Source organism: Bufo gargarizans, chromosome 2, assembly GCF_014858855.1.
Source record: "Bufo gargarizans isolate SCDJY-AF-19 chromosome 2, ASM1485885v1, whole genome shotgun sequence".
NCBI classification, from domain to species: domain Eukaryota; kingdom Metazoa; phylum Chordata; class Amphibia; order Anura; family Bufonidae; genus Bufo; species Bufo gargarizans.
Window position 1 is genome coordinate 565,759,736 of NC_058081.1, and position 26,132 is coordinate 565,785,867.

The following is a 26,132-nucleotide window of genomic DNA, read 5'->3' on the forward strand; positions in this document are numbered from 1 at the left end:
GTTAACTTACCAGAGCCATTTGATTTCCCAGACATGTCATTGGAACGCTTTAGACGTTTTGGGGCTGCCTGGTCGCTGCTTCCAAAGACATCTGGTTCATCATTATAATTAATGCTTTCTTCATTCAAGGTAACTTTCTTGTCTGCTGGAACTTCAATACATATATGTATAGATTAGTGATGGCGTCTGATAAATTGTACAGGATATACATATTGTAACACAGTAAAAGGTCTGAGGGGGGGGGGGGGTGCTTTCCTCCCAGTATGTGCTGTGGGACTGATTCACAGACAGGTGAGGTCAAGCACTGGACTGGATCTGAGATAGATAAAGTCCTATATAACACTCAGGAATAGCTGATAACTAGCAACTAACACAGCTATTTTACCAGAAGTGGCCTTGATTGGTTGGATCTGAGTATAAGACATTGTATGTTGGGTCTAGTTTCAACTTACAATGGGACAGAAAAGACCATTGTATGTTGAAAATATTGTATCCTGAGGCCATTGTATCTTGAAGGATCACTGTATATCAGGAGTGCACAACCTTTTCTGGTTGAGGTCCACATTGTCTAAGTGAAGAAATCCCAAGGGCCAAAAATAATTACGAACTGAAATACTGTATTTATGGGGTATTGTACATACAGTATGCACCATAAATGTCTGGTTACACTTCCAGGATTCCCATCTAATGGGAGAATACATGAAAGAAACATAACAACAGCCACAAGATATAGGCATACATGTCTGTCACCAGATGGTTGGAGGCCGCACAGAATGATATTAAGGGCCGCATGTAACCCCCAGGCCGCAGGTTGCGCATCTCTGCTGTATATAATGTCAAAAGTTTCTGGTTACGTCATTCACACCATAAGAATATAATAACACACAACATGAGCTTACCAGCGCAATTCACAGTGAACAGACAGTCTTTGATTTCTCCTTTGACACACTCACTACAGATAAAAATAAAATAGGTTAAGATCTTAAAACTTAGCTCACATCATTAAAAAAAATGCTATCTTAATAGTAAAAAAATATGTAAAGTCTTCTTTCAGGGGATTTTTTGTTATTTTAGCAAATTATGTTACTTACCAGATGTAGCAGTCTTGGGTCACCGTGTCGCCATGTTTGTATGTCCTCCCTTCATAGTAGCAATTTCCTGTTGATGAAAGTAAGTTTTTATTGAGATATCATTGGAAGATACATTGAAAAAGAAAATCCCAGTGTACCATTTATTTGGAAACTATCTAGTATTTCTACAGGATGCATGTAGTTTTATTAACTGATCACCACCAGCCGGATCTTTGCTGTATTAAATCATCCATACAAATGAAAGGATAATCGTCTGATACTTGATTGTACTGAATCCTTCATATTGATAGTGAATTATCATTTGCTGTCTACTCTGCCTAACAAAGGGGAGTCCTGAGCAAGGAACACTCTTTATGACATCTGTATGCTCGTATAAGGTATACAGAGAGGCAGAGGAAAGCTAGGCTTACCTTCACCTGGAGAAAAGGTTTAGTTTGCTGGTCTAGCTCTGTATCTTCATAACCTGTCCGAAGTGGTGTGGCATATTGGTGCCTTTCTGGTACCGAGTACCAAAGATGCATGCTCTACCAGCCTCCAGCCCTTACTCATCCACAGAGTTGTAGCAATTAATTACTGCAGGTATTGACATCAGACTAAGGGCTCACTCACGCGACCGTGGTTTTGTTCCGCATCCGAGGCGCATTTTTTGCGGCTTGGGTGCGCACCCGTTTACTTCAATGGGGCCGCAAAAGATACGGACAGCACTCCGTGTGCTGTCCGCATCCATTGCTCCGTTCCGTGGCCCCGCAAGAATAGGCATTTCTATAATGGGCTGTCCCTTCCATTCCGGAAACTGCGGAAGGCACACGGGCGGCATCCGTGTTTTGCGGATGCGCAATTTGCGGACCGCAAAACACAGCTTGGTTGTGTGATCAAGCCCTAAGGGCCCTTTTACATGGGCTGAGAAACAGGATAATTGACCTGTGTACGGGTGCTGCCAATCACCCAACAAGTGAATAAATGCTTGTTTATCAGCAGCACATTACCCTATGCAGGGCCGGTGCAAGGATTTTTGCCAACAGAAGCGAAGCTACATCTTAATCCCCCCCCCCCCCCAGAACTCCCCTAACACCAGCATCCCATGGATATATATATATACAGGGGGCAAAATTAAATATATACAGAGGGGGCAAAATGGAATATATACAGGGGCAAAATGGAATATACACAGAGCGGGCAAATGGATATATATACAGGGGGCAAAATGGAATATATACAGGGGGTGGGAAATGTATATATATACAGGGGGCAAATGTATATATATTATATATACAGGGGGCTAACTGCTCACAGAGGCCAGGCGGCCATCAGTACAAGTGATTTATAAAAATAAAAGTTACATTTTTCTGCCCCCCTGTCTCTGCACCCTAAGGCAGCCGCTTGGTCTGCCTTATTATAGCGCCGGGCCTGACCCTATGTAGACATGGGTTTGCTGCTGATGCAGATGAATGAGTGTAGGATCATACATCACCAATCATTGCTGCATTAATCTCCTTACCCCATCCATTGCTCACTCTGCTACCCAATGGTAGGTAATGGTAAAAGGGCCCTAATATCGCACTTGAGCATTTGTACAGCCTTTTGTCAACTTGTAGAAGTTCTTGTGCCCACAGGCTACAGACTGAGTATGGACACACTAAAATGAGCAATTTATCATACAATTACAAGAATAATTGGGGTAATTTATCAAACTGGTGTAATTTAAAACTGGATTAGTTGCCCATAGCAACCAATCAGATTCCACCTTTAATTTTCCAAATGAGCTGTCAAGAATAAAAGGTGGAATCTGATTTGTTGCTATGGGCAACTAAGCCAGTTCTACTTTACACCAGTTTGATAACTGACCCCAAATGTGCTTTAGATAAAAAGACAGAACTACAAAGCAAGATACAGAAATGCATTACTTGTGTTCTTTTGGTTTTTCAATAGTATGACAAATGTGATGTTTACGTAAGGCACAGAGCTGATGGGAGTCCCCCACCCTTCACCCATCATAACTGTCCTATTGTTTTTTTGTGAAATGTTGCTCAAAGTACAACATTTCTAGTTATAGCAACTCTGCAAACACGCACTCTGTTATGTTAAGGGGGAATACAATGAAGTTATTCAGTAATGCGTAGAAATGTCAGGTCATAATGCACCCAAATGAAAAGGAGCCTCAGGATTTAGTGAAGGTATCTTCACAGGGCTGCCACTTAAGTATCTGAACTCCATACACTCTGAAGGGCCAGGCCCCTGGGCTACATTCCTCACCTTCCATCCTTCATCTTGTAATTCATTATATTTGGTAGATAAATAATGGAGGATGTTTTGGGGAGAAAGGCTATCATACCCCTTCTCATGCACAGTGACAACATGTGAGGACCTCTGTTGGATGAATGGTGGAATGTCAGAAGACTATCTTTTGGCTGGTAAAATGAATGGGTACATTTTTGCATGCTGCCTCATATTAAATGGGTCCTATTTATTTTGTATAAGTGTAATTATGCCAGTGACGGGCACCCTGCCCTGATGTATGAGAATGATCCACCATGTATTAAAGACTTCCACAGTTATCTCTGGAAATGCAGCAGGTGAATAATGAATGATCCTTTGAGTAGATGGAATTTATTTTACTAATAAAATGTAATGTGGCAGCCCAGATGAATCATCTCAATTCATTATTGAAATGTATATCTTATAAGAATTGTGGACTACTATCTGCAGTAATGCATGGGTAATTCTGCACATAAGGAGTCCAGATTGCAATTTTCTACTTTCCTACTGCCCCCATTCTCCCACTGTCAGCGCTCAGAGAGCTGAGATTACAGTCCAGACTGCTGTGCTAACATAATGCAGAGGACTCCTATGAGCACGCATGGCAGTCCTGTCAATGTATTGATCTAGACCCCTTTTCTGTACTACTACTCATGTATTTCTTCAGACAATAGTCCAATATCATGGTGACAGACTCCTTTTAAGATGTCTTGTAGAGATTTGGTGACACCACTCAAATAAAGTATGTTATGAAAAGTTGCTTTATAGGATCAATTTAATACTCGGTCTGCATTTGTTAGGAAGAAACCATTTAGAAAATGCTGTTTAAAAGAACAAAAGAAAGTATTTTTTATAAAGTTTAATTGTCATTGTAGAGGCTTCAAGTAATGAAATATAGCTGTATGGGGGTCATAGATGGTATATATAGCAAAAATCTTCCTCACATAATTACTCATTATACTGATGTAGATTATCTTTATTCTCGAACCAAAAACTGTTCGAAGATTTGATCTTCAAAGCCTTTCTTAAAATTGTTCATGTCAGAGACTAGAAAGGGGAGATAACCCAGGCTTGGCAATTTTGACTGCACTGGTTTAGGCCTCTTTCACACTACAGTATGTCCATTTCAGTGTTTTGCGGTCCGTTTTTCACGGATCCTTTGTTCCGTTTTTTGCTCCCGTTGTGGTTCCGTTTCCGTTCCGTTGTTCCGTTCCGTTTTTCCGTATGGCATATACAGTATACAGTAATTACATAGAAAAAATTGGGCTGGGCATAACATTTTCAATAGATGGTTCCGCAAAAAACGGAACGGATACGGAAGACATACGGATACATTTCCGTATGTGTTCCGTTTTTTTTGCGGACCCATTGACTTGAATGGAGCCACGGACCGTGATTTGCGGCCAAATATAGGACATGTTCTATCTTTCAATGGAACGGCAAAACGGAAATACGGAAACAGAATGCATACGGAACACATTCCGTTTTTTTTGCGGAACCATTGAAATGAATGGTTCCGTATACGGACCGTATACGGAACTCAAAAAACGGACCGCAAAACGGAAAAAAAAAACGGTAGTGTGAAAGAGGCCTTAGCTGTATGGAGAAACTACTTTTCCACAAGAAGCACCAGGTAAGTAAGAATTCCAGGGATGTCTAGAAGGTGCTATCTCCAGCTAAGGCTACTTTCACACTTGCGCTTGATCGGATCCGTTCTGAACGGATCCGATCATATTAATGCAGACGGAGGCTCCGTTCAGTACGGATCCGTCTGCATTAATAACTTTAAAAAAATTCGCAAGTGCGCAAGTAGCCTGCGCGGATCCGTTCAGACTTTCAATGTAAAGTCAATGGGGGACGGATCCGCTTGAAGATTGAGCCATATGGTGACATCTTCAAGCGGATCCGTTCCCATTGACTTACATTGTAAGTCTGAACGGATCCGCACGCCTCCGCACGGCCAGGCGGACACCCGAACGCTGCAAGCAGCGTTCAGCTGTCCGCCTGTCCGTGCGGAGGCGAGCGGAGTGGAGGCTGAACGCCGCCAGACTGATGCAGTCTGAGCGGATCCGCATCCATTCAGACTGCATCAGGGCTGGACGGAGGCGTTCGGGTCCGCTCGTGAGCTCCTTCAAACGGAGCTCACGAGCGGACCAACGAACGCTAGTGTGAAAGCAGCCTAAACGTCAGCATCTGAGACCGACTTCAAGGTTATATTAGATGACAATGCCATTTGTCTACATTGAAAGGTCTGGACCCCTGAAGGATCTCCATCCAAAGTAGCCTAAAATGAATAACTGATGACCCTAACTATAATAACCCCCAAGGTTTTCTTTGCTTGGGGCCAAATATACATTTTGTCTGTGAAGCAACTGATTAGTATCACGTCAGTAGGACTTGGGTACTTGTATTTTGTATGCAGCTTTATAGCCACATATATTAGGTAGTAGTCAGTGAGTGGGTATATTTCTGCCAATACCTTAAAGGGATTTTCATGCTTATTATAAGCTAAAACCAATGTATAATACCATTTTCTGGGGCGGTCGGTAATATACTTTGTGTTTCCATTTTCAAAATCTCTTCTTGTTATAAGAGAATTGAATGTTTTTTCTTACATTACTCTGTGTAAATCCCATAGAACTAATACTTCTCATGACTGAGAGTGTGCTACAACTGTATCCAATCTAGACAACCTTCCATGAGCTAAACAGCTTGGACTCCAATTTAACACCACTTAAGGTGGATTCACACATAGGGTAATTTTATGCCACAAAAACAACATGTCTTACAAGCAGATTTGCCGTGTAATTGCCGCAGGTTTCACCCAAACAGCAAAACCTGCAGCAATTTGGGAACAAATTTGTATCCAAATCCAAACTTCCTCTTGTAAGATTATGTAATTGCTTGTGGCATAACATTTATGGTGTGTGTGTTCCATCCTCCAAGGCAGAATAGGAAATTGTGCTGCTAATGCATTTACTGGAGCTCACAGAGAATTGTCTTCACAGGATTATAGCTAAAGCTCCACTGTGGAGGACACTGGGTCTATAGGGTTTTTGGCCTCTGAAAGAAGACTTTTCCTATTCATGCCGATATAATCAAGCAGGTATTATGGAAACTGTTGCAGAGATGCAGACAGCTAATTCTTACAAGTCCTAGTCTAGCATGACAGAACCAAATTCAACAGATTTAACTAATTCATGGTACTGATAATGAAACAAACATGATAAACTAAAAATCTAATAAATGTCTGTTCATATGCATTAGAAGCTTATTCATCGGCCTCCCATTGACTCAACACGTCAAAAGGGTTTCATTTAGGCTTACATGAGGGTTACATTGCTAAAGCTTTATTTTCTGTAAGGAATACAGTAACTGACGACCTTATATACTTGTTTACTATGGGTAGCATAGGCAACTGTATGCCCATAGAGGTATACATCATGAAATACTTTCAATGTACAAACACCTTCGAGGACAGCTCAAACACAATGGTAACGGAGCCTAAAGCAAATGCAATCATCTTTAGTACAAGAATGAAGTAGAACAAGAATGCAGCAGGTAGGTGAATTTAATCCCTGCTCCTCTAAGTGCGTATATGTACAGGTTCAGCAGGTGACGATAAGGGGCCACATATAATGTGACAATACAACACGCCACTGTAGATCCAGCATGGTCAGATTTCTCAAGGGAAGTAATCTCTAGTATATGGTTGAGAAGACTCAAATAACACAAAGAGGAAGATATCTTTAGAGGAATGCCATTTAACTTTTTATGGTCAAGAGTTTAAATATACCTAGAGAACACACATAGATAGAGCAGGGTTATCCCCATAAGCGCAGAGTAAACTAATTATTTTTCTACCAAGACCCTTTTTTTTTTTTAAAGTGGACATTGTCAATCCCTTTGACCAAACAGCAAAGTAATGCCACTTTCAAAAAATCAGTGTTTGGTCAGCGTTTGATCCGTGATTTCCATTAGTGATTGTGAGCCAAAATCAGGAGGAGGCTACACAGACATAAGGTATAATGGAAAGATTTGCACTTGATCTGTGTTTTTTGCTTGCACCAGTTTTTGGCTCCCAATCACTTATAGAAATCACTGATCAAACACTGTGTGAAAGCGGTCTGAGCAGTGTCGGACTGGGGTACTTAGGGCCCACCAGCGTAACTGATTCTGGGGGCCCACCTTAGTGCTCCTGCACACAAACTTATTTTTTCCATGTCTCTACCGTTCCCTTCACTTCAATTGGGCAGTAAAAAAATAAATAAATGACTCAGTGTGCATTCTGTGTCTGTATGTCCGCATGGCCGTTCGGCAAAATGATAGAACATGTCCTATTATTGACCACATTACAGACAAGGATAGGAGTGTTCTATTAGAGGCCGGCTGTTCTGTTATATATAATGTGGAATGCACACACCCGGTATCTATCTTTTGCGGATCCGCAATTTGCAGACTGCAAAACATCAAACGGTCGTGTTCATGAGCAATAACAGTGATAACAGAAATATTAAAGATGAAGTATGATGGCAGATATTCACAGTAAAATGCACAAACATACATGTGGCAGAATTTACACGTATACGGATATCCTGCACTTAAGTCAGTCAGAAACAAGACACATGCAGCGCACACCAATCACTCATCGGACACATGTGGCACACAAGACACTTATACATGGGTCACATGCCACTGATGCATATGGCACATGCTGCACATACATCTCTGATACATAGATCATATATAGCACACACCAATCACACATAGGAAACAAGCAATGCCCACACCAAGACATTTATGCCTAACACTATTAAGTGTAACACACTTAAAGGGGTTAAAGGGGTTGTCCCACACCAGCAATTGGCATTTATCATGTAGAGAAAGTTAATACCAGACACTTACTACAATGTATTGTGATTGTCCATATTGCCTCCTTTCGATCACATTATACACAGCATGTATCCGTGGTTATTACCACCATGGTGTAATCCAGCAGTGGTGGCCGTGCTTGCACACTATAGGTAAAGGTGTTGGCCTATGCGCACTTCCAGCGTTTTCCTATAGTGTGTAAGCACAGCCACCACTGCTGGATTACACGGTGTTAATAACCACGGATACGTGCTGTATATAATGTGATGGAAAGGAGGCAGTATGGAGAATCACAATACATTACTAAGTGCATTGTATTAACTGCATAATAAGTGAGAAAACCCCTTTAACCCCTTTAAGCATAAATGTCTGGCATGAAATGTACCAAATCGTAACCTCCTCAGATTGCACATAATCTACAGTATATTTAAAAGGGTTGTCCTACCATAATGACCTATTGCCTATCTACAGGATAGGTAATAAATATCAGAGTGCTGGGGTCTGACTGCTGGAACACCCACTGATCATGAAAAAAGGGGTCCTGAGACATTCAATTACATTACCGCCAATCTATGTACACAAGGGTCTTACTGTGGTCTCTTTTTGGAGAAAATTATCTTTTAGATCAACATGCTTGTATAAATAATATGGCAGGTTGTCAACTCCCTTTATGCACACTACATAATACTCAGGGGTGGATTGGCCATAGAGCCTACAGGGAAATTTCCTGGTGGACCGATGCCCAGGGGGCCACCCAAGGTTCTCATGTACCTGGACAACAACCACACATGCCCTCCTGAATTTAACTGCTGTGGCTTACACCTTATCTCCTAAGCCTCCTGCTTCATATCTTAGAGACAACTGAAGGAGGAGGACAATAAATAGCAGAAATGTATGGCCACCAGGGATGGTTTTGGGGCAATATATTGTTATGCACTGTGGTATATAGTTCAAACAGGAAATTATTTTGCGTTATGGTATTCCTGACTTCGCCTACTTGTATTGCCCCACCTTCTTTCAATTTGGACCCGCATCAGCATGGGGCCACTTTTCTTTTTTTCAGGGGACACTTTAATTTCCTAGTCTGCCCCCCGATAATACTGAACAATGACTGATATGAATTCACAAACTGTGAATATTGCTACCCTGTATCACATGTTGTATCACATTTATCACTTAAAAGAGTTGTCCAAGATGAGAAAAGATGATTGTTTTTTATCCTAGCAACAAGGCCACTCTTGTCCTTAGTATTATTCACTTGAATGTGTAGGAGTTACAATACAAGACATGACCCATGACAAGAGCAGCATTGTTACTAGAAAACAAATCAGACCATTTTTCAAATCTATCTATCTATCTATCTATCTATCTATCTATCTATCTATCTATCTATCTCATTGCCAAAAAAGCATTATGCACCCCCTGGAACCCCCTCTAATAAGAATGGGAGTGACTAGGAGTGTTGCCTTCACATGTTAACAGGGGAAAGCCCTTTCAAATGGGTTTTATGAAATTGTAATATTGATAGTTTATCCCCAGGGAACATAGTTACATAGATAATATGGTTGAAAAAGGACAAACGTCCATCAAGTTCAACCAAGGGATAGGTGGTGACGCAAATCCCAGAAGGAAGTGAGACTCAGATTTCTAGTTTTCATAAGCATTAATGTCATTTACTTTTATTTAAATTAATTTAAACCCTTTTTAAAACTGTCCACAGTTCCTGCTGTGACCACGTTCTGAGGAAGTCTATTCCACAGATTCACAGTTCTTACAGTAAAGAAGCTTTGACGCTTCTGGAGACTAAACTTTTTCTTCTCCAGTCGGAGGCAGTGCCCCCTTGTCTTTTGAGGGCATTTTACATGGAACAGTTTTTCACCATATTTTATGTATGGCTCATTTAGATATTTGTATAGGTTAATCATGTCTCCTCTTAGACGTCTCTTCTGAAGACTAAATACATTTAATTTTTTTAATCTTTCTTCATAACTAAGACCCTCAATGGACCTTATCAATTTAGTCACTCTCCTCTGTACTTTTTCCACATCATCATTATGTAATCAATTTGGGTCTGAGTAATTGCACCCTCCCCAACTATCTGAATGAAGGAGCTGCCATTATTTCTTGCCCAGGCACACAAGCACCCATTTAGTTGTGGCTGTCCAGTTCGGTCCAATATCAATATTAGTCACAGCAAAAGCATCTAAAGCCTGATCGGTTCAACGTTCCCATAATTTCCATGGACAGAAAACAAGAACTTTTTTTGCTGTGATGGGAATGATTTCTTGTTCCCTTGCATTGCTTTGGAACATCTTTCAATTGAATGGAAAAAAAGAACAGTTTGCCTTCAAGTACATTTAATGACGATCATGGCTGGTTACGGTATATTTCAATGCATCACTGGAAATTGGATCTCTCTACCAAACAGACTTTAGCCCATAATCTTTAGTGAAATAAATTATATTTACCTGTATGTTCAGCAGCTCCTGTGCTAAGCAAGCAGACCGCAGATAGAACCACAAAGGGTAGAACACCCATGGTGGCAGGTCCTCGGCTGACTTTAGACTTCGTAGGTTCCAGTTCTACACCTTCCACCGTAGGTTACTGGGACTGTGCTATCATTACTGACCCAGCAATCTCCAAGCAACAGTCTAAACTGGTAGGATGCAGTAGCTGAAACGCTGTGTGACACCTTTTATAAGGAGAGTTATTGGAATGGAGGAGGAGACCTTTGACAGGAACAACAGGTTCCACCACCACAATACCAGTTCCCAAAATTGCAGAAATCAGGCTGCACTTGCTCGTCTAAATGTTACAGTAATTAAAGAGCAAGCATATAGTTATCAATTTATTTTTCTTTGTAGTTTTTTTAATCCTATGTTAATTTGTTACATTCCTTCATGTTTAGTATTCGGAGATATTTTAGAGGCAGCTTGCCCACAAATCCTGTATTCCCAGTAATCAATAACAGTTAACAGAATAATGCAGAATGTGGAGTTTACAAAGAAAAAATATATAAATGGAAAATACTTAGCTACTTAGGCTACTTTTACATGTGTCATAGAATTCCAGCAGGCTGTTTCGGGAGCTCTCTGGATCCAGCATAACCAGATAATGTCGCATGCCTGCCGGACCCCTTTGACTATAATGGAATGCGGCAGTGATCCAGCATGCTCCTCAGTATATTAGCCAGGATTCAGACAAAAATTCTTGCATGCAATGGTTTTATCCAGCCAAATACCAACATATATGCTGCAGAGTAGCCGGATCCCCGCTGCATTCCAATGGAGTCCGGCGGCATGCTGCATTATCCTGATATGTTGAATGCAGAAAAACTTCGGAAGACTTTTATCTGCAGAGGCAGTCTGCCTGAATTATATAGCCAATAGCAGGCCGTGACAGGAACGACCCTCCCTAGCGTCACCCTAGATGCTAGGGAGGCTCATTCCCGTCATGGCCTACTATTGACTGTGCCTCCCCTCCTCCCACCCCCCCCCCCCCCCTACACCGGATGTTTTCATCTGGACGACGGCAGATGCATCGGCCGTGTCGGCATCAAAAGCAACATGGGTGCTGGGCAGCAAGGTAAGCACAATCTGTGTGAGGGGCCTGGGCATATGGGGAGGCATTATAGGTCTTAGCTCTACCTTTTGAAAGGTGTAGTGGGTTCAGGTCTCCCATATTATAAAAGCCTCCATATTATATGTGCGGCAGCAACAATTTTTTTTAAACAATTGTGACAATGTTGGCAGAGGTGGTGCTGCTGCTGAAGAGAGCATGTAAAAAGAGTGAGGAAGCAAATTTTCAGAAGGAGCATAATGGGTGTGGAAGCCAAGACCAATCTACAGATTTTCTTAATATTTATTTTTATTCCGCAGCGCTTTACAGACATTTGCTTTCAACTGTCCCCAATGGGGCTCACAATCTAAGTTCCCTATCAGTATGTCTTTGGAGTGTGGGAGGAAACCGGAGTACCCGGAGGAAGCCCACGCAAAACACAGGGAGAACATACAAACTCCATCCAGATTCTGTCATGGAACCATGAACCAGACGTACAACAAGAGATAAGTGGAAATAAGAAGGCTTTATTGAAAATCAAGCTGTGAGGCAAAAGTCCAAACGGATGGCTAAACCGAAGCAGGGTCTTGCGAAGCCAGAGGTCAGGAACCAGAAGGGTAGTCAGACGAAGCCTGGATCAGGAACCAGCAGGGTAGTCAGACGAAGCCTGGATCAGGAACCAGCAGGGTAGTCAGACAAAGCCAGGATCAGGAACCAGAAGCAGCAGCAGTCTTAGAAGCATGTGAACACAGGAGGACCAAGCAAGGAACTGAAGCCACAGACCTCCTATATATATGAGCTAGGCATCCAGCTCCTCCCAGTGGGAAGGAGAAGCCGCAGGGTGGGAGGCTACAAGAAACCCAGAAACCAAGATGGCCGCCAGCACATGTCAAACGAAGGAGAACAGCAAGAAGGTAAGACCATGACAGATTCGAACCTAGGATCCCAGCGCTGCAAGGCACCAGTGCTAACCACTGAGCCACCGAGCTGCCTGAAAGTTTGCTTTTCTCAATAACGGCGGCGGGCAGTGAGATGGCACTAATATAGTTATGTTCAGCTGACATTAGCACATTGTTTATGTCAGCCAGCTTAATACCCACAACGAGAATTGCGTGATGTAATTAGTATGAATGATTCAAAGATAAGTGACAAATCACTTGTTTCTCGTCCATCGTGATCTTTCAGCATGTTAAAAAATTATCGCTCCTCGATAATAGATCTGTTCGCATACGGTAATATGGAGTCATCTACTCGCTAAGGATCTCATACATGCTTTTTGACTAAGCATCTGTCCCCCATCTTTATATGTAATAACAAGGAACAATTTAAAAGTGAACGAGTAACAAACCACAAGTACGAACATTTATCTATGTGTATAATAAGTGACATTTTCTTCGTTAACAAGTCACTTGTCCTTGTCCTGTCCACTGGGTGTAATTCTCAATATCTGCTCTTATTCTGTATATATGGACTCTTTTAATTTGAAAAATAAATAAATAACAAAAGGCCATAACAATATCTATACACAGAAACAAAACACATTACTAAACCCACCCCGACCAGTCCACCACCCCACTAGAACCTACAATACTATTCACACTTAAAGCACTTTCATAACCCTATACTATACATATTTACATATTTGCATCTTACACGTATATATAAAATCCATAAAATATATACACAATATACATAAACTATACACAGACTATATACAAATTATATACAACTTATAGAACTAAATCTAACTAACCCACCACCAGTCCACAGCAAATATGCAAACTGATAACCCCCAAAGTTCCAAGGGGATAAACCCAGAGCTTTGAGAAGTCCTAGTCTTTCCCCAGTCAGACTGGGGTCAGTCAGTTTGCAACAAACAAAAACACCCTTTTTTTTTATAATTATATATATATATATATATTTTTATTTATTTTTTGTATATAACATATAATAGAAAAGAAAAAATATATACACTCCCTCCTCCCTCCCAGCCCCCCTCCCAACCTAACTAAACCCCACTATAAACTTAACAATACTAATATAATACTAATATAATAATATATTATCACAATACTAACATAATACAAAACATACCTATATAATACACTATAAATACACTATAGATACAATATAGACACCGTAATACTATTACACCTAAACCAGCTATGGTTCGGTACCCGTAAGCCTTTCCATACTTAAATTATTACAAAACAAAACAAAAACCTATAAGTGTGCTATATCAGCCCGCCACCAGGAAAAGAGTACTACTCAGCTAAGGAACCCCAAAACAGAAGCCCCTCCACAGACGAGAGGCCTTAGGGTCCCCCCACCTTTCGTACTCAAGAGAGCGTACCTTCACAAGGTCACCCATGATGTTCCTATATACCGTCTCCACCGGGAGGATTTTGTGACTCTTCGTTGACACTAGACACCGTGCACACCAAATGTGGTGCCTAACCACTGCACTAACTACGAATAAAGTGCGACGGTCCCTCCCACCAAGGTCTTTGAAAGCCCCATAGGCCCACTCTGCATAGGACAGGGCGGCCAGACTAGGCCAACTGATGGAAGCTCCCACCCTTTTGTATACCTCTATATTAAAGAGACAATGAAGTAAGAAGTGGTCCATGGTTTCCAGCAGGCTACCACACTCCTCCTGGGGACAACCCCTTTCCTCGGAGTTTCTACACTTCACATTGTCCCTTACATATAGCTTACCATGGAAGCAGCGCCAAGTCACATCCCAAACTTTCTTAGGGATCCTTTCTGAAGTCAACAAAGACAGCCCACCCTCCAGATCCTGACTTGGGCAGTCCCTCAAGGCCAGTGGGGCCTGAAAAAGGTAAGATAGAACCTTCCTGTCAAGGGAAAACCTTGACATGGTCTCCACCTCTCCCTTCCCCAGACCCCACCGTCTCAGGATTCTCAGAACCGGGGCAACATAAGCCGGGATATATCCATGTGACGCACGTAGGTCTTTCACTCGCCCTCCTGTCTCCCATGCCTGGAAGAAAGGCCGAAACCACTCCCTACAGGAAATTACCCACAAAGGAGCCCTCTCTTTCCAGAGGTTTGCAATATTAATTTTCAAAAAGGTATTTGTTAAGAATATCACCGGGTTGACCATATCCAACCCGCCTAGTCTCCTTGTGCGGTAAGTAACCTCTCTCCTGATTAGGTTCAGCCTGTTTCCCCACAACATCTGGAAAAAGAGGCTGTAGACCGTACCCCAGAGAGACCCTGGCAAAACACAAACACTGCTTAGATACAAAAGCACGGGAATCAGGTAGGCTTTGCACAGGTGAACCCTTTCCCTGAGGGATAAAGACCATCCCTTCCAACGGTCCACCTTTTGGGCGACATCTTTTAGTCTACTCTCCCAATTTGGCTGATGATAATCTCCATCCTGGCCAAAATTGATGCCTAAGATCTTTACAGACTTCTGGGGTTCTGGAAGAGTGCCCTGGAGATCGAAGACAGGATCCCCTTCCCCCAGCCAGAGAGTCTCACATTTGTCCCGGTTGATCTGAGACCCAGAAACCTCTGAATAGTGGTCCACCTCCGACATCACCCAGCTCACCTCCTCTTCCGAAGAGGCAAGAATGGAGACTTCATTGGCGTACGCCACCACCTTCACAGATGGCCCCCGCACCGCTAGTTTCATCGCCACCCCCGCCAATGGTCCACGATCTACCCTTCTAATGAAGGGATCAATCGCAAACATATACAGCAAAGGGCTTAAAGGACATCCCTGGCAGACACCAGAAGCCACCTCAAAAGGTCGACCCGACCAACCGTTAATCAACGGGAAACTCTCCGCCCCTTTGTACAAAGTTTTTAACCAGTCTACAAACCTCCCGGGTAGCCCATACCACAAGAGAACGGACCACAGGTACTCATGGTTCACCCGGTCAAAAGCCTTCGCCTGGTCCAAAGATAACAGAAACCCTTTCCAAAGGCCCGCCCTGCCCCGCTCTACGGCTTCTCGGACACGAGAACGGCGCTAAAAGGGCTCCGACCGGAAACAGAGCAGTGCTGAGCCTCAGAAAGAAGTCACGGTGCAAACTTCACCAATCTGCAGAAAAGTATTTTTGCCAGAATCTTCCTGTCCACATTCAGAAGCGACATGGGCCTCCAGTTCTCAATGCGGGATGGATCTTTACCCTTTGACAGAATAATCAGGGCTGACTTATTCATTGACTTTGGCAGAGTGCCCGAGGAAAGACACTTGTTAAACACCTCGGTCAAGAGAGGAACTAATTGTTCCTTGAAAGCCTTGTACCACTCGGATGTTAAGCCATCCGGACCTGGCGATTTTTGGGGGCCTAAGCCCATCAATGGCCAGTCCCACTTCCTCTTGCCTGATAGGTTCTGCCAAAACATCAAGAGAGGGGTCTATTCCTGCCTTGGGAATAGCTTCAGCCAAGAAAGCTGAAAAACTGTCCCGATTTAGTTCTTTCCTACCCAAGAGGTGAGAGTAGAAAGACCTGACGACCTCCAGGATCCCTGATTTGGACCTATTCAGGGAACCTGTACTGTCGACCAGGCCTACCACAAATTTACTTTTTACTGCCATATTACAGTTTCCAAAGGGGTCTGGTGAGCGGTACTTCCCGAAATCCCTTTCAGCTACCAAAGAGGCGTATCTATCGTACTGACGCCTCTTGAGCAAGGATTTCACACAAGAGATATCCTCACGGCTACCCCCCGTCGAAACCAGTCTTTCAAGTTTCTTCCTCAGTTCCTGGTACAGACAGTATCTGTCCCAGCTCCTGAGGTTAGAAAGCTCACGGAAAAACCTCGCCGTCCTTTTTTTGAATATCTCCCACCACTCCGACTTACTGTTGCAGAGGTCCACCAGGAGGCTCTGAAGGAAATCCTCAAAGGACTGTCTTATTGTCACTTCTTCCAGGAGAGATGAATTCAGCTTCCACATACCTCTGCCCATACAGGGAGTCTCTGCAACATTCAAAGAGAAAATAATCAAACAGTGGTCGGAGAATTCCACTTCCACGGCTTCAAAAGCCGAGAAAACAGCCTCCTCCTTTAAATAAAACCTATCTATTCTAGACCTACGATTTCCCTGATGAAAGGTGAAATCCACGTGGTCTGGCTTATGCCGTAAATGGGCATCCACCAGACGAGTATCCTCAACTATCCTAGACAACACAACACTATCAGCATCCAGCCCACCTTTGGAGCCTCCCCTATCACAGGCCCTTGTCACATTGTTGAAGTCCCCTCCAAAGATCACTTGCCGGCTGGTAAAAAGAAAAGGCTTAATCCTCATGAGGAGACACTTACTCTGTGGGCCGTAGATGTTTATTAGTCTCAATTCTTGTCTCCCCATGAGGACATCTAAAATCAAGCACCTTCCCATTTCTAACTCGATTACCCTCCTGCATTCCACTCTTTCGGCGGTCTTAAAAAGTACCGCCACCCCGCTACGTGGTTCGACCGCAAGAGACCAGAAAGACGGACCTAGCCGCCATTCTCGCTTGGCTTTTGCCAGCAGAGTTGTACTTGTTAACCAGGTCTCTTGCAAAAACAAAATATCAGCTTCAATACGGCTGAAAAAATCAAAGGCCAGGAAACGAGCTGCGTCTGACTTAATACTGGCAACGTTAATGCTTGCCAGTGTCAACGGGGTGAGTTCCGCCATCATTGATGATCGAGTTAGATAACCTTCTTTTTCCCCACCCCACCACCATCAGCATTTTCATCTGAACCATCACACTCCTTCTGTCTTTTCAAACATACAGAGACATCCATACCATCCTTTTTGCCCAAGGTTCCAGGCTTGGCCCCCCCTCCAGAAGGTAATTTACCCCCCCGAAGGACAGGGCCCGGCAGCCTGCGAGGAGGCCCCCACGCCTTCTGGCACCACACCCTCCTCCCCCCCAGCTGAAGCAGTTGGGGGATCCTTGTCAAGGGCCCGGTACCGATTAGAGACTTCCACCAGAGGGGACCCAGTTGATCCTTCCTTAGGCCTCTGGTCAAGGATGAGTGGGACAGATGGGTCCCACTCCAGAGAGGGCTTACGACCCTCTCCTTTCTTTTTCTTCTTACTCCGCTTGTTCCTCCTACCCTCCAACCACGCTCTGCCACCCTCGTCCAAGCTTTCGCCGTACGAGGAGACAGGGTTGGCGGATGGGTTAGCCTCCACAGGTTGGGCCTCTGGTTCCCCATCGTCACTGTACCCCGGGTCACTACAACCGGGATCCTCAGCCAGACCAGCCGAAAGACCAGCTGAAGGGTCAGCTGCCACCTGTTCCCTATCCTTGCGGCGTTGTTCTAGCCGCCTGATCTTGGACGGCCTTGGCTTCTTCGGATCCTGCCTGCTTCTTCCAGCGCTAGTAGTTCCAGTGCTTGTCCCCTCACCAACTGATTCAGTCCCGGCAGCAGGCTCCTCCCCAACCACAGACCCAGCCTCGCGTCTAGTGCCTGCCTGATCTTGAGCCCGGCCCTGAACCCTGTTGGCGAAGGCAAGCGGACAGCGACTAAACGGGTGACCTAGGTTCCCACAGAGGTTGCACCGGATCCGCCTACAAGATGCGGCAAGATGACCAGTGTCCCCACACTTCGCACACATGCGAACATCGCATTGTGCGCTGAAGTGGGTGGGACGGCCGCACTTGTGACAGACCTTTGGCTGGCCCCTATAGAACACCATAATCCTATCCCTTCCTATGAAGGCAGAGGAGGGAATATGAGCAACAGAATTGCCCCGATCAAACAGCTCCACGCTGAAGGTCCAGGCACCTGACCAGATGCCATGCTCATCGAGCACCTTGGCGGGGAACTGCCCCACCCTACCATATCGACTAAGCCAAGTCACGATGTCTACACTAAACAGTGATTCATTACAGGTCAAAACGGTCACTGTCTTCACAGTCGATTGGCAGGTGATGGCCTTGACGGCAAAACCTCGCCACTCCGGGGTGTTCTTCATCAGCTCATATTTAGACCAGAAAAGCTCCAAACCCTCCGGCCTAACAAAGCTGACGTCGAACATAGCGGTGCCATAGGGATGTATGAGCGCAAAGATGTCATTCGCGACAAACCCCGCCCCCAGAAGAAGTTCCACAACAGTCTTCCTAGAAGGAACTGCTGCTTCCTTACTCCTCCAATAGAGACGGGCCACATTCCTACAGTCCCTCCCCGGTGTGGGGTGAGTCCATACGATCTCACCCCTCCTTTGTTCTCGGAAGGCCCTAAAACCATGCCTTTCTGTCCAAAAAGCTAGGTCAACCGACCCTCCCTCTACCTGTATGGAAGTCCCCGGTCCTTTTTTTGGGCCTCCAGGAGGCGCCGTTGCAAGTCACCCCCGCCCGAAACCTTGGGCAAAGAGTCATCCGAAACAACACCGGCATACGTCTTTGTTTTTGCCATCTTCTCTCTCACATCCTTCCTCATTGCTTCCTTCCGCATAACTTCCTCCTCTTCATCCACTTCCGTAGCCGCATAATACTCCTCAATCAAAGCATCCTCATCCACCATCTCAATTTCTTCCTCATCCACAATCCCATTCACCAGTTCATTTGTATCCTCATTTATAACCTCATTTACGTTCTCATTCACCCTCACAGCCACCTGCACATCATTACCCACAATCCCATTAACAACCATATTTGGATCCATATTTGTTTTTGCATCACCTTTCACTCCCCCTGGACTGATCGGGTTCCCCAAAGAGACCGGAGAATCACTAGGGGCGGGCCCTGAGGAGCCCCCCGCAAAACCCACAGGGGACTCCCCACCTCCCGCACCCCCCACGGCCCGAACAGTCTTGGGATAATCGACCATAGTGTTCTCCCCAGGTTCCAAAGTCTTTACACCTTCCACTTATTCTAATGGTCTTTTCACAATATCAACAGTTTTATCAGTTTCTAATGCTTTCTTTCTGCGGAGTCTTCATATCCGCGTCGTCGTCCACCTCCAGTAGCGCCGAGGTATCTAAGCCCAGGTCTCCAGTCCTGGAGGCCCTCCTCTCCACTCGCGCATCTTCGCCGCGGCTGCCGACACGTGGTGATGAACGCCGGCCGCCGGAGGCCCCGGGGATCCATACCGGGAGAAACCACCACCCCCTGGGGAAAGGGTAGCAATTCCCCCGGCAAACAAAGCGCTGGTAAGCCTCCCGGACCTCACACACCCACAAACAACAGAAAACAGGAACAGGAAGGAACAGCAGCTCCTCCCACCACTTCTCCTGTCCTGGATACTGGGTGTAATTCTCAGTATCTGCTCTTATTCTGCATATATGGACACTGCACAGTACCACTTCTCTTGTCCTGTATACTGGGTGTAATCAGGTATTTTTTCCTGCCTTCAGTAGGGTCTGACAGAAGTATAAAATCTGCCCTTGATTTATTTGTCAGTCTCCATTATGCATGTGACAATAAATTACGTCCACAGTGCAAACCAGATACTTAGTATTTTCTGCAACCAGGGCTCTGAGTAAGGGATCTGAATTATATGGACTGACCATGAGATTTTCATACAGTGCTGCCTTTTTTCTACTGAGCAGCATTTTTAATTTTGGGATCTTTGTGGAGTCATGGGGAGGAGGGGGGGTCATTTATTATCCAGAAATACACCTATATCAGGCATATTTCTGGAGCAAAAGTTGCGCCGCAATCTGCAACTTTTCCCTGCTCACGCCAGGTCTAAAAAAAGTGGACGGGGAAGGGAATGGCCCATCTCATTTGCCATTTTCATAGGAAGCTGGCTTACATTTAGACTGGTGCTGGATGAACAGAAGTTATGTAGAGGCCAGCACCATATAGGGGTTATTAAGACCAGCGTCTAAAATGCCGGTCTAAATAAATAACCCCCAGGGTCCTTAAATTAGCGCAGGGTGTATCTCTGTGAACATTTTAAACCGTCCATTATTTTTGGTTCAGTTGTCTTTGAGTAGGATGTCCACACTGGACTGGGGTCTGGTCTGTATTGGATTTAGTGATTGTATTGATTTTGCTGTCTGCAGTCTGTACTGTATTTACTCTGGGGTTTGTGCTTTAATACACTTTGGGGTCTTTTCTGGGGTCTAAATTCATTTTGAGGTGTGATAAAGAAGTTGTGATCACTACTACTTGCTATTAAGTTATTTACATTTGTGGTATATGTAAATGGATTGCACAGGGAATTATCTAATGCATAGTCTGTGCATTCCTCTTGAAATAACTAGTGAAAAATGGTGAATGTAAGTGTGTCAGTGTATGTTGTCTATATGTTTGTAAATGCTGTATACTGGATGTGTGTATGCCATATACGTATTTGTAGATTCTGTGTATGTATGTATGTATGTATACAGGTGAAACTCGAAAAATTAGAATGCAGTTCAAAGTTCATTTATTTCAGTAATGCAACTTAAAATGTGAAACTAACATATGAGATAGAATCGTTACATGCAAAGCGAGATATGTCAAGCCTTTAATTGTTATAATTTGGACGATTATGGCTTACAGCTTATGAAACCCCAAAGTCACAATTTTTAGGTAACCTTTGCTCAGGGGGTATGGATTAATTAGCGCCTCCAGGGCCGTCTTTAATATTGATTGGACCCTGGGCAAAAATTTACTTGGGCCCCCTGGATCCCGCCTTCCCACACCTTAGCAGGCAATCACGCCCTCCACCACAACACACACACACAAAATCCACACATCTGGTAGAGTACAGTGAATGACTGTAAATACTTCCAGTTCTGAAGACTCCAGCGGCTCAGGATCAGTGCTCTGGGCTGGAAGTGGGCACCGCTCTGCAGGAAGGAGACCAGGGCTCGGCTCACCCTAGTGTTACAGTGCACCCCAGCACCCCACAGTATGCAGTATAGCACCCTATAGTATACAGCACCACACAGTATGCAGTTTAGCACCCCACACTATACAGTACCCCACAGTATATACTAGAGCAGTATAGCAGCCCACAGTATACAGCACCTCACGGTATACAACACCTCACTGTATACAGCACCCCAAACTATACACGATACAGCCCCCCACACTATACAGTAAAGCAGTATAGCACACCCCCCCCCCCCACACTATACAGGCCCCCCACAGTATACATCCCACCACACAGTATACAGCCAACCACACAGTATACAGCCAACCACACAGTATACAGGCCCCCACACAGTATACAGGCCACCCCCCCCACACCCCCACAGTATACAGCCCACCACACAATATACAGCCCATTACACAATATACAGCCCACCACACAATATACAGCCCACCACACAGTATACAGCCCACCACACAGTATACAGCACCCCACTATGCAGTAGTTTACAGTATATTAACATAACAGCCCCTGTCACCTTGTTCTGATGTAATCTTTACACAAAAAAGCTCCACAGTTAACTTCTGCAACACTCAGTAGGACCTGTGATGACCTCATAGCCATGTGACCAGTAATTGCTAGGTTACTGGTCACATGGTAATGATGTCATTAAGGTCCTAGAGCAAAACTCATTAAGGTCCTAGAATTAAGATCATTAACACAGTACGATCATGATGCCTGTGTAGCCGACAGCCTGACACCCGATGCAGTAGCTAGCAGGGCTCAAGAGGCAGCTGCCTTGGGCCCCCCAGGAGCAACTGGGCCCAGGGCAGCTGCCCCTTTTGCCCCTTGGTAAAGACGGCCCTGAGCGCCTCGTGTGTGTGTGGCTGTATTTACGGTCTTATTGCACTATATACAAGAAGCGCTTACCATATGTTGTTGTGTGGAGCCACAACAACTGTAAAATGCTTATGCTGGTATTCTCCCGTCCAGCATGCGGGGTCCTGTACTGCTGCCAAAGGTTCCTTTTTCTCTGCCCCAAGTGTGGCAAGAGAAATAAGTATTGAAGATAAAAAGTTGTGTTTTTTCTGAACCCTTTTTAAGGCGCTGAAAACAGGAGGCAAGTTCTCATAAAATATTGTAAAAAAGGAAAGTAGCTATTTATTCTTTTGTCAACACGTTTCGAGGGCGCACAGCCCTCTTCATCAGGACAATAAAAGCATATGTTAAGACGTTGCCTCCTGTTTTCAGCGCCTTAAAAAGGGTTCAGAAAAACCACTACTTTTTATCTTAGCTGACTAGAGTGTGACACTTTGAGCCTAGAATATTGAACCTTTTCACAAAATTCGAATTTTAAGCTGCATTAATGCAATTTCCTTTTAAAGAGGACCTTTCATGGGTCCAAATAATATGAACTTAGTAGCAGGCTTAATAGAGCGGCGCCCAGGGATCTAAGTGCACTTATTATTATTCCTGGGCGCTGCTCCGTTCGCTCATTCGGTCCAAGTAGGAGGAGACGCCAGTTCTCGCTGAAAGCAGCGCTGTCCAATCACAGTGCAGAGCTCAGAGCCAGGGAGGTTTTTTTTATCTCCCTGGCTCTGAGCTCTGCGCTGTGATTGGACAGCGCTGCTGTCAGGGAGAAGGAGAGATACTGGCGTCTCCTCCTACTTGGACCGAATGCTGAGCGGCACCCAGGAATAATAGTAAGTGCACTTAGATCCCTGGGCGGCGCTCTATGTAGCCTGCTACTAAGTTCATATTCTTTGGACCCATGAAAGGTCCTCTTTAAGTTGCATTACTGAAATAAATGGACTTTTGCACGATATTCTAATTTTTTGAGTTTCACCTATATATGTATGTATGTTTATGTAATGTGTGTATGACATATACTGTATTTGTGCATCCCAGACTCTCTGAATTTTAGGGACCCCACACCTATTCCTGGTTGTCTGTATGTCAGGATCTCTGGATTCAGCTCCCATTTGGAGAAGTAGACAGCTCTGGAGCCTGAGGAGGTGAGCAACCACAGGACACCAGGTACTTGACTCATTTCCTACCATAGACCCATGATCCCTTCACTAACAACCACAAAAGATTATAATAGACATAGTGGGAGTTCTATTTTTGCTGAGGAACTTGCAGCAAAGTCTGAATGTTCTATGTTGGATTTTTTTCTCAAATCTGACCACAGATTGTACTTATTGCAAAGTGTAAAACCTAAGCATCAGATCTCAAAGCCTCTTCAGCTTAAAGGGGGTGTCTGTTTTTTTTTATTTTGATGACCTATCCTTGGGTATCCAACTCCCGGCACGCCTGTCAATAAGCTGTTTGAAGAGACCACAGCTCTTGTATGAGCACTGCCTTCTCTTCTCTGCTTATGTGCTCGCTGTCGTAACTGCAGCTTCAAGCAATGCAATTACAACTGCTCCATGCCCATTTACTTCTACGGGACAGCTCCTTCCTGCATCCTGCTCTGCATATAACATTTGAACTGGACATGGACATTGGAAATCTACAACCCAGGTGTGTGTGTGTGTGTGTGTAGAGGGAGTATCAATTTACATTTTGCCTCAGGCGGCAGAAAAACTAGTTGTACCTGTGGGACTGATGGTGTCTATAGACCCTAGATAGGTGAGAGTGAAGAGTATATTAGGCATAGTAACGCTCAATAATGATCATCTAGCAGTCTTATACTGCCGTTGATTGAATGAGCCAACACTTGTGCTGTCTAATTATTAGCAATTGTTCCTCCCCATGTTCCTGAGGAGATCGCTGCATGTAATAGTAGCTGTCTCAGCAATCGAGCAGGCAATTGCCAGGAGGGAACGCTTCCCTCCCGACAATCATCTGTGTGATCGTGGTGTCTAATACACGCTTGAGGGTGTGATCTAGAAACCCAGGCTTCAAATGGTGAAAGGTCTCCAGGATCCTTAACAAGGCTTTTAAAGAATGCTACATCCGATTTACAGTAACTTGCGCTAGCTGAGTAAAGTGTAATTTTTGTAGAAGGATAGGAATATCTGTAAGAGAATGGAGGAGCACAATATGCTCTATTCAATCTACTAATGAGATTGAGAGTAATTCTGTATCTTTTGGTACATTTCCAGGAGATTTATCAATAGAAAGGCCATAGATGTCTTCAAATCTCCTTAAAGGTGAGCTGAATGAGAGAGTGAAGTTTTAAATCCCACATTTTGTTGTTGATTGAATGTCATTAGGGACAATGGGAAGAGAGGTATAATTGGGGGGTCTCCAGAGTAATGTTCTGAGAAGTATTGGGCCAAGGTGTTCTTCTAGTGCCCACCAACACCATGACCTTTATAATCACAGGTCAAAACCAATATAGTACAGTAATGTTTCTCAGTCTTCCTCAGACAAGTACCCCTTACCTAAAGAAATTCCACCAAAGTGGGGGCGGAGCCAGCGCCGGTCTGAGATGGCCGCTTGATTCTGTGCTCCGTGTCACAGAGCGTTCATAGCACCAGCAATCTTCAGCCCTACACCTGAAAATGGTCAAAATAGGCAACCCCAAGGCAGGGGAACACCAAAGCTCCAACAGGAGCAGCATCCAAGGTGGAGACATGGACAGATTTGTCAAGAAAGCGGCTGCAGCGTTCGTCGCTAGAGATTCTAAGATGGCGCCGGTTCAACAACAGAAGGCCTGCCAGCAAGACAAGTCAGATGACGATAGCGATACAGAGGAGCTGCAAGGTAGGGGGGCTCTCCCGATTACTAGGCATTATCTGAAAAATACCTTACATAAGGCTCTGGAGCCCCTGCTCAGTGAAGTCGCCGCAATGCGCCAAGATATGCGGCAAGTGGGTGATAGAGTTGAAATGCTCGAGTCCAACCAGGCCCAAATATTGGAGCACCAGAGGGCTACAACAAGTTCGTTCCGAAAATGCGGCACCTACCTGAATGAGATGCAGACTGCTTTGGAAGATCAGGAAAATAGGGGCCGCCGGAACAACCTGCGTATAAGAGGGATCCCTGAATCTGTTCTGCCTGGTGACATTCCGACTGCAGTTATCTCCCTCTGCTCCTCTCTCCTAGGCCCTGAATTTGCTCTAGAGATCACGATTGAACGAGCTCACAGAGCGCTGCGACCCAAGCCTAAAGTGGATGAGCCCCCAAGAGACATCATTTGCAAATTCCTGAATTTTCAAGTCAAATTAGCAGTACAGGAGGCTGCCAGGAATACACCTGACATATTGTTTGAAGGTGCTCATGTGTCGATATACCAGGATCTTGCCCCTTCTACCTTGAAGAAACGCAAACACCTTAAACCGTTAACAGAATGGCTGCGGGCTAACAGAATCCTATATAAGTGGAATTTTCCCTTTGGACTCTCTTTTTCGCAAGGAGGCCGCCGTTTCAATGTTACCTCTTATGCAGATTTGGACGCTGTCTATGACCATCTTCAAATCTCTCCCCTGCAAATAGAAAACTGGGAGCAGTTCCAAGATCTCTTTGCCTTACCTGAAGTTCCAGAAGTGGCAACCTTCACCTTACAACATACTCCTAAAGCTCATAAAGTGGGGAAGAGGAACCGACAACTGACCCCCAAGAGAC

The 26,132-nt window shown here is 44.5% G+C and overlaps 1 protein-coding gene across 1 annotated transcript in view; it reads right to left on the reverse strand.

Annotated features, from left to right (window-relative positions):
- LOC122926152 (otogelin-like protein) overlaps positions 1-10,757 on the reverse strand; it is a 95,882-nt gene extending 85,125 nt beyond the window's left edge. The window contains 4 exon segments of the mRNA XM_044277532.1: positions 11-151; positions 900-952; positions 1,092-1,158; positions 10,688-10,757. Of these exon segments, the coding sequence (XP_044133467.1) occupies positions 11-151; positions 900-952; positions 1,092-1,158; positions 10,688-10,757 (331 nt within the window).
- Between the last annotated feature and the right edge of the window lie 15,375 nt (positions 10,758-26,132).